Source organism: Trachurus japonicus, chromosome 16 (assembly GCF_045865225.1).
Source record: "Trachurus japonicus isolate A0001 chromosome 16, Traja_1.0".
NCBI lineage: Eukaryota > Metazoa > Chordata > Actinopteri > Carangiformes > Carangidae > Trachurus > Trachurus japonicus.
Window position 1 is genome coordinate 31,714,436 of NC_140922.1, and position 10,000 is coordinate 31,724,435.

A 10,000-nucleotide genomic window follows, 5' to 3' on the forward strand; every position below is an offset into this window, starting at 1 on the left:
AACCAGCACGTGCGTGTTTGAGCGAGCGCAGATCAGACCAACCGCTCGGACTCCTCCGCTGCTGCTGCTGCTGCTGCTCGGCTCCTCTCGGGATTCAAACATCTTTTCTCTGCGGGATTTTCTGATTTTATTTTATTTTTTCTTCCTTTGGGACTCTTCATCGTTTCTTTTTTCCCTTTTTCTCCGTGTTCATGTTTTCCTCCACTTTGCTGCAGGACTCCCGCTGTTTGGTCCGTTTTGTCATTTTAATGCGGCTGAACGCAGCGCGTCTGCTGCGCGATTGTCACTGAACTGACGAGCTGGAGAGAGTCTAGTCTGCTCTGCTGCGTGGATCTGTTTCACCTCACCTCTGGATTGATTTTCTTTTCTTTTTCCTTTTTTTCCCTTTTTCTTTTTTTTATTATTATCATTATTATTATTAATATTATTATTTATTCCTCCTCCGAGACTCTTTGAATCTTTTTATTTCCCCCTCCCGGAGCAAAAACCCGAGGATGTTGCTCCGCTGCCGGATCCCTCCCTCCTGCTCCACCTGTAGGTTTCTCTGCTGCTTTCTGCTGCTGCTCCTCGCGCCGCGGTCCTCTTCCCCACTCATCACAGGTGAGATCACAGCTTTCTTCTCTCTGTGTGTGTTTCCGTAATAATAATAATCATATTTCACATCACAGCGACGGTGCGTAAAAACGTAAACTTAAAGCGTAAAGCAAAGCGCTCCTGCAGCGGTTGCTTACAGTAGGCTACATGTGCACATTTATGCTTTGATCTCTTTATAAGGGAAAAGTCACAGAGTTTGTGTTTAAATTGAGTTTTATCCGTTGGATTTTCCTCCTGAAAGCTTCGACTCTGCACAAACAGCCTCTATCGGTCCGGGACAGAAGCCGCTAAAGCTCCGGTGGTTATTTCTGCAGCAGAACCTGTTATTTTCAGCCTGAAACACGAGTCAGTATCAGAGTGAGAGAGTGAGAGAGTGAGAGACTTCAGAGTTTCTGGATGTTTAGGATGAAAAAAAAGTTAAAGGGAGTTAAATTAGAAGAACTCAGCTGCTGCTCCCAGATTGTTGTTTTTTATGTCGAGACGGTATAATTAACTCTTCTAGCGCTTCTTTAGGCTGTGAAGTGTAAATCACTTTTCCTCTAATTTAACTGCCTCCTCCACCACCTCCTCCTCCTCTTCCTCCTCCTCCTCTGTCTCCCCCACGCTCCTCTCCTGAGTCTGACAGCCGCTTTCATTGCATCACAGGATATCTATCGTCTGTTTGCCCCGCAGCGCGAGAATAAAAAAGGTTTTAATGTGACGGAGAGACACCGCAGCTCCGTGCGTCCTGTGTCTTATCGCTGCTGCGTAAACAGCGGTGACTCCTGCGGTGGCTGACCTGCATGCTTTAGTGTGGAGGAGGTGGAGGGGAGAGAAGAGAAGAGAAGGGGGCATTGGATTAAATAGATTTGATTATAGTTATTTATTTGGTTTCCGTTCCTCCAGGGGTCAACGGCAGCGTTTCCATAACGACAGTAGTTGAATTTCTTGATAATTTAATGAACAAAAGGAGCTGCATGGGTTCTCTCCTTCCCCTTCTTCTTATTGGATCTGTATAAATATCACACATGACTCTGTCACTGCAAGAGGAGTCAATCCTAATCTGAAGGGTTCCCCCTCTTTCTCTCTTTCTCTTTCTCTCTTGGCTTCTTATCTCTTTTCCTGCAAGCGATGGGAATCAGATGGGGTACTATAGTCTACAGCCTATACAAAAACCTGTACCAGATGGGTCTGTGCACTGCAAAAAAAACAAAAAAACACGTGCAACTGTTTGACATGAAGCTGTGCAGGGGGAAACCACAAACCACTCTCTCTCTCTCTATCTGTCTCTCTGAGAACCAACCGACCGACCAACTCGTGCAGCTATCAGGTGATGGAGGCGTCTGATCCCAGCAGATCAGATTCCTCCACCTGGCATCTGAAGTATGCAGCTGTGTCATCTGCCTATTGTCTGCCGGCCGGGGCCACAGATCACACACACACACACACACACACATAGGCTCTGGGGGGTGTTTGAGGTCTCAGATAGGCTGCAGTCGATCGGCTGGAGGTGTCGGTCGGTCCGTCAGTCGGTGCAGCAGGTGGAGAGAGAAGGAGAGAGGTCATCCTGTCACACTGACTTCACCAGACACTTGTTGTTGCATCTGTCTGCAGAGTTTACTGAAGGAAAACCTCACTGGACCACATTCACCACCTTCATAATCGCATAAACTACATTTTGCACGTGTATAATCCTTCATACAACCAGATATTTGTTCATTTATTCTGAACACACAGTGTCTTGAGTGTCCAGTTCTGAGCCTGAAGCGGAAATCTGAGTGTTGTTTCTGTTTCTATTTCTGCTTTACACTTCCAGAGGGAAACGTTGTATAGTTTTATAGATTAAGATTTTTCCATTCAGGACATTGGACGATCACTCAGCAGCGTATTAAAGTAGCCTAATCAAAATGAGTCGACCCTCAGCTCCAGTTTTGTTGCATATTCTGCATATTTTAAAACACTTGCATTGTTTATTTTTTACTGGAATCACATCTTTTACGAAGCATTTTTATATTTAAGTTTCCCAACTTTCACTTCAGAGTTGTTCCAGCGCCTTACGTCTGTATTTAAAGCTCATTTGGCACTGAAGGGGTTAATACAGTATGTGAGAACTAAAAGTGAAGTTTTTCAGAGCTAAGTCTCAACTTCATATTTGTGTTTTTATCTGTTTAGTTTGGTCAGTTTTAGCTACATGAAACCGTTCAGTTCTCAGGTTCATAAACAGGTTTATCGTTATTATTTCTGGATATGCAGGAGTTTGGTCAGATGTGTGTGAGTGAGGCTCAACGGCTGAAATAAAATTTACCCAAAAAAAAAAAAGCCAGAGGAGACTGAGGGAAGGTATTTTTGTATTTTGTCAGACTTGAGGATGAGGCCTCAGAGACCGACTGACTTCCCCCTCCTCCTCCTCCTCCCCCGTCCTCCCCGTCCGTCCCCCTCCCTCACCCCCCACCACCACTTACAGCCATGCCAGTTTAATTGCACTCGAAGGTTGTAAATTTTACAGTGGTGGTGGTGGTGGTGGTGGAGGAGTCGGCAGGGTTCGTCTGCTCGGCCTGAATCCACAGGCTGGTTCTCTGCTGCTGCTGCTCTCAGACAGAGACGACGCTCGGCTGATCTGTTGCTGTAAAAGTCTGAGTTTGGTTGATCATAAAGTGACAGTGTTTTCCACTTCAAAGGCTCGTCAGCTGATGTTATACTGTTGTTTCTGGTCTCATTAGTTTACAGCCATGGTGGGGGCTGATTTACTGTTCACTGATTTACTGTAGACTAGTGATTTAAAAAATTTTTTTTTATAAAGAATGGTTTTCTTGGTTTCAAACAGGGCTGCTAGCGACTGTTTGCTGATATTGTCCGTCACTGGTAGATAATGCCACCTACAGCAAGGTAGTGAAGCTAATTGTGGGTTTAATATATCATTAAAGCAGGAAAAAAAAAAGTTGAAGGGGTCTTAAATATGTATGTGGTGGCTACAAGCGTTAAATCACTGAGGCGAAAGCTAACAGTCTAAAGCAAGAAGCTAAGAGGACTAAGAAACATATTTCAAACTAAAGGCCAGAAGGTTTAAGATAAAAAGCTAACAAGTTGAAGATACAAAAGGCTAACAGGTCTACTGCAAAAAGCTGAAAAGGTAAGCGAACAGGTTGAAACCAAAACGCTAATAGGTTTATGTTAACAGGTTCAAGACAAAAAGCTAACAAAACGCCACTCAAGACAAAAACAAACAAACAAGCAAACGTGTTTCACAATATAAAAGATAAGGAAGTAATCAAGTAGTCAAACAAGGCTATATATGCAGTGTAGAGCTCAGGTTATTTGTTTATTTTATTGTTACAAGACAAAAAGTTTTAAGGATGAGGAGGAACTAGTGTATTGGGACAACGTAAAGCTAACTCCGCCAATGCTGCTACTAGGGTTTCTGAAGCGTAGGCTACATGTTAGCCTAAACTGTAGGCTATAGGCTATACTGTATTGTGGTTGTTGTAAAACTTTTTTGTTTTTAATGTAACTTTCTAACGACACAAACAATGTAGGTAATCATGTAGGCTAGTTAGCTAGACATGCTAACAGTTGGAGCTAGCCTTTGAGCAAACAAACGCTTGTTTTTTTGTTGAGGCTGTTTTTTTTTCCTTTCTTTTTTGGTTTTTGAAAGTTTTTTTTTAATTCAAAAAGTTAATTAGCGGTCACATTTCACAGAAAAAAGATCAATTATTGATAGGCCTATCAATGTTCTCAGTCTTGTGGTTTTTTTTGTCATTTCATAAAGTTTTTGGTGAAACAGCAGAGGCAGCGTTCACATAGTTTTACAGTGCAGTGTGTCATAAAATGTCATAATGTAACCTAGAGGTGGTAAAAAAAAAAAAAAAAAGTAGGCTGAACGAGGTGTTTTGCCCACGGAAAGTGTGAGAAACTCTTGTCCTCTGAGAGATAGGATCAGCTGGAGGAGCGGCTGGGCTGATGGAAACAGGAAGTAGTCTGACACTCAAACAGAGCAGCTCAGGGGTGGGGATTTACCTTCACCTCCGACGACCCCGGCCCAACCTCCACCCTGTGACAATAAGTTCCTACTGGGAAGGAAGTTTTCATTTTTACAGAGTCAAAACAAACCTGACACATGAACAAACAGCTGAGCAGCATCGGCCCCCGGACTTCGTTTCTCTCTCTCTCTCTTTCTTTCTCTTTCTCTTTTCGCTGCTGGGTTCAGGAGATCTATGCTGACATCTGCCTGCTTCTACCCATAAACCCTTGTGTTTGGGGTTGTTTCCTGTGCTTGGTTCGGATTACGCTCGTAACAGGCCGACTGACTCATGTTTTTTAAGAGCCACGCAGTTTAAACATTGCTGCTTTTTGCTTTTTACCTGATGGAGCTAGGGGATGAACCAACGCAGAGTTTCTAAACAATTGACCTCGAACACGGCGGCTTTGAACGCACCCTCCCTGACATTTAGAACGAGGCCTGGTTGATGTTTAGCGAGAGTCAATATTATTAGGTGTTTATTAGATGTTAGGGTTTGTTTTATTGGCTTCACATTTAGACAATCATTGGCGTTGGTATTTACATCTATTAATAATTGAATATCCAATCAATTTACCTGATGTCATCCTGTAGTTATCCAGATTTTAGGGATTCTTGCTTGAAGAAAAACTTTTTTTTCTAGAAATCTAAAGGGTAGAAGTAGATATTTTCACTATACATAGGCTACATAATCAATAATTGGTCAGTTGACACTCCAGATGTGAAGCAACAGGAGCTGGATTGTGTCCATAAACCCACAACAATGCACATCAGCAGCTTAAAGGGATAGTTCACCCAAAATTCAAATTGCACTCATTATCTACTCCCCCTCATGTGGACTAAGGGCTGGGAGAAGTTTCAGAGTCCTCCGTGGCTTCATGGAGTTACAGGGGGTCTCGGCTTAGCACTGCATGTCCATATAACGGTTGCAAATGGATACCAACTGTCTTCGTAACAAAAAGACACACCAAAAAACAACCAAATACCTCCATGCTGCTCGTATGTAATGTCTGTCTTGTCTATTTTTCAAGCTTGTTTGTAGTGGAAGCTCCTCAGTTCGTCCAAATTTGACGAACCAGGAAGAGGAGCTTTGAGAAGCTTCCGCTACAAAACAAGCTTGAAATATAGACTTATTTAATTTTTTTCGAGACAATTTCGCATTTCGGGGCTTCAATACAAGACGGACATTACATACGAGCAGCATGGAGGTATTTGGATGTTTTTTGGTGTGTCTTTTTGTTACGAAGACAGTTGGTATCCATTTGCAACCGTTATATGGACATGCACTGCTACGCCGAGACCCCCTGTAACTCAGAGAAGCCACGGAGGACTCTGAAACTTCTCCCAGCCCTTAGTCCACATGAGGGGGAGGAGATAATGAGTGCAATTTGACACAGTAAAGTTTTGGACCAGAGCTGAATGTTGCAGCGTTTTCATAAATAAATACAAATGCAAACAAAAATATTGATCAGTGCAGCTTTTAAACCTGCTGTAGCTAAATCACATTTTATGTAACAGCAGGTGATTTGTGCACTATACCACTGTACTGTAGGTCAGATAAGGTCGGTCTGACTCACCTTCCTCCTCCGTGTCCTTCACAGGTACCGAGGCCAGCTGTGATAACGAGGGGGAAGTCCTCCACATCCCCAACATCACCGACAACCCCTGCATCACCTGCGTCTGCCTGGTAAGGAACAAAAAAAACAACCTCGACCCAGATTGTTTCCACAAAACTCTTTTCATGTCTTAATTGCCGCCTCAGGTTTTTCCGTTTCGCGCTGATAGTGTAAAAAAAAAGCTCTGATAGTGATATTTACAGAGCTGATTATTGAGCTTTGTTTGGTTTTTCCTTATCGGCCGATTGTGAAAGGTTCGGCACTCACAGACAGGACTTTGAAATGTAGCCTACGATTTTGGCGGGAGTTTAGATGAAACGTGAAGTGTTGTGTGGTGATTGATGACGTTTTTTGGAAATGTTTCATGCTTAAAAACCTCACTAATACAATCAGATTTTAACCTATTTAGAAGATTAAAGCTTTAATAATGATGTAAGTTTCTATTTAGACGTGACATTATAGGACAGGAGCGTGTGATTTTTTGCAAGAGCAAGAAAAACAGTTTATAATGTGACTTTTACTGTTCAGTGAGGATTTGTGAGGGAAACGTGAAGTGGGGATTGTTTGTTTTAACAGACAGACCGGTCGTCACGCTGTCTTGGCTCGGCCCGGCTGTTAAAATCAGCCTACAAAACGTTAAGGGACAACTCTTTCCTGGAACATGTGCTCTTTGACCCCTGACCCCCTCCCAATAATACCACCACCACCACCACTACTCCCCTCCATTCCCCTCCCTCAACGCTGTAGAGGTCTTTGTTTTAGGGGGATGAGAACGGGCCGACGAGGCTTTTCTGTGTCACTGCTCCGACATCAACTTTGGTTTTTAAAAGGCGTCACATGACCAGAGTTCACCCTCCACGAAACATGTATGTGTGTGTGTGTGTGTTTATGCACTTCAGGGAGGTGTGTGTGTGTATGTGTCCACTTTTCTGCACATAGAGTCTGGTCATCGGTGCTGCAGTTAGTAACCATCGCAACAATTCAGATACTTAACGGTTAAAGGAATAGTTTGACATTACTGGGAATAATATGCTTTTATGTTGAAAGTTGGACGAGAGGATTGATGCCACTCTTGTGTCTGTGACTGTTAGCTCTGGTTCACCGCTGGCTCAAGTCCGGTTCAATTCTGGCTCAGCTCTGGCTTAGGATATTCGGTTGAGTTACAGTTGCTCCACAGCAAAGATGAGAAAATAAGTGAGTTGATTAAGATGAAAATAAAGTTTAAAGGGACAACGAGGAGTTTCTCCAGCGGCAGAACGAAAAATTCCGCGACAATAAAAAAGTCTCATATTAATGTGGATGAATCTACGTTACCACTTGTTAATGGGCCCATTTTCGATAAATATATCGTTTTGTCTCTATCGTTATTTTGTTATTATTAGTGGTGGTGGAAATGCTGGGCGAGCCGACCAGCGTTTCCTTACTACGACGGTATGTGATCGTCTTCGAACCTCTGACTTTAATTCTTGATGAATGAAAACATGAGTCTGTCTTGCGCCGGTCAAAGAATTTCACGGTGCGGAGGCTCATAAATGTAGTGTGAAAACGCTTCGCTTTTCCAAAACTCCTTGTTGTCCCTTTAATACATAAAAAGCACTAAACATGTCTTTTTAATGTAACGTTTATATGGTAACAAATACATAAGAATATGAGTTTTAAAACTGCACCCGACAACAACTCTTAACTTGCATTTATTTATGTCAAATACAACTTTATGTGTCCTGTGATTGGCTCTCTGTGTGAGCTTCCTCTGGCTACTGATTGGCTGCAGTGAGTCTCTCGTCGTCCCGTCGTCGTTGTGTGTTATCAGCCAGTCATCAGCCAAAGCCCTGCTGAATGCTATCAGTCATCAGGAGGCAATGGTCGGCCTTTCATCTCTACTTCAGCCTCCCCTCCTCCTCTACACACACACACAAGTCAGCACTGTGCACACACACACACACACACACACACACACACACACACTAATAAACTTACTTACATTGAAGGTTCAAACTTTATTGAATTTAGTCTTTGTTTATCTCCTTAAATCTTTTCTTAAACCCAGATGTTCTGCTGCTGCTCTGCTAAATATCAAAGCTGAGGAAAAAATACAGTGAACAGCAAAGTTAGGAATGTTTTCTATTATTTATGACATCAAACCAGATAATCGCTGTTTCTGTTTGTTTGTCGCTCACAGGTTTTAGATTTAAATCTGCATTTTTTACACAGATTTGACTCATTTGTTTTATACAATCACTTGTTTATTTGATGGATGTATGAGAAAAGTTTGAACTTTTGATGCCTGAACAGATCGATAAAGACAAATTTATGTTTTTTTTTCTTGCTGAGGAAACGTCTCAAACTTTGACATTTCTAATGATTAAAGCAGAAGTAAGCGATCCGGTGGTTTTGGCTGCACACACAGAGAGGACCGCCCCTTTATGCCGTTCTCTCTCCTCATTGGATAAAGGTTGTAGGATACAAGGAAAGTTTTCTCCTCGGCTTACAGCAGAGCAGAGTGACTGACAGACCTGTGTTTCAGACCAAACACTCTATATAAGTGATTGCTGTCGGAAGATAGAACTATTTAAGACTTATATTAACACAAACATTCCACTTACTTCTGCTTTAAATCTGCATTTTTACACAGATTTGACTTGTTTGTTTCGTACAATCACTCGTTTATTTGATGGATATATGAGAAAAGTTTGAACTTTTGATGCCTGAACAGATTGATCAAGACAAATTTATGTGTTTTTTTGCTGAGGAAATCTCAAACTTTGACATTTCTTATGATTAATATCGTTATTATTTCATATATGACTGATTTGCAGCAGTGTTCAGCTTCAGTTTCATGTTCCTTTGGGGTCGCCCCCCTCCCCTATTCACTCTGCAGCTCTGATTAATTATTTCCTCCTGCAGCAGGAAACAACAAAACAACAAAAAAGCAAAACAAAAACATCTTTTTGATGCTCGGGATCAAAAACATCCAGGTTGAAATCAGGAATTTGCAAAGAGACAAAAGTCTGAACTTAACTCCACCTCCACCTCCACCGGCTCCTGTGTCGGGGGGGTCGGGGGGTTGGGGAGCCATCAGGGCACCAGTGTCACTCATACATACATACATACGGGAGGGTTGGGGAGGGGGGGTCGGTTGGTTTGGCTCCTCAGTTGGTCCAGAGTACCTGCTAATGACTCTGTGGGCTGCACACACACACACACACACACACACACACACACACACACAGAAGAGCCATTGTGTGTGTCCGGGTGAGGCTTGCTGTCTGTATGCGCTGTAATGGGGCTGGGGGTCGGGGTGTGTGTGTGTGGTGGGGGGGTTGCAGCCAGGAGTGGATGTGGCTGACAGACTGACTGACAGGCCGGTCGCCATTGACGATCCGTTATCTTAAAAAGGGAGTCGGCCCATCTCCGTCACGCTCTTCATCCTCCTCCTCCTCCTCCTCCTCCTATCTGTCTGTCCATCTCCGTGTCTTTTTCCACTCTCTCATCGGGCTCTTCCTCCCCTCACTCACTCTTTCTTTTTTCTTTTTTTCTCACTCCGTCACTTGTTTGATTTCAGTTTTTCCCCTCCTCGTCATTCTTTACCCCCCCGCTTCTTCCTTCCTCTCAGCTTCAGTTTGTAGAGTAAGACGATGCACGTGAGGTTTTTTGAGCAGGTTGATTATTCTGGTCACTAATTATTATTAAACATGTTTGGTGTCAAAGTGAAGTCAGGATTCAGTAAATGTAAATAAAGATGGACACATACAGTATCTCTGTGAAGCTGAGTCGCCATCTTGGCATCACCTGAACT

The 10,000-nt window shown here is 42.9% G+C and overlaps 1 protein-coding gene across 1 annotated transcript in view; it reads left to right on the top strand.

Annotated features, from left to right (window-relative positions):
- The window catches only part of bmper (BMP binding endothelial regulator), a 40,428-nt gene that overhangs the window by 169 nt on the left and 30,259 nt on the right, over window positions 1-10,000 (top strand). The window contains exons 1-2 of the mRNA XM_085803075.1: window positions 1-600; window positions 6,190-6,275. The exon at window positions 1-600 is cut by the window's left edge and continues 169 nt beyond it. Coding sequence (XP_085659201.1) covers window positions 495-600; window positions 6,190-6,275 — 192 coding nt within the window. The 5' untranslated portion in view covers window positions 1-494. The remainder of the gene's footprint in view (window positions 601-6,189; window positions 6,276-10,000) is intronic.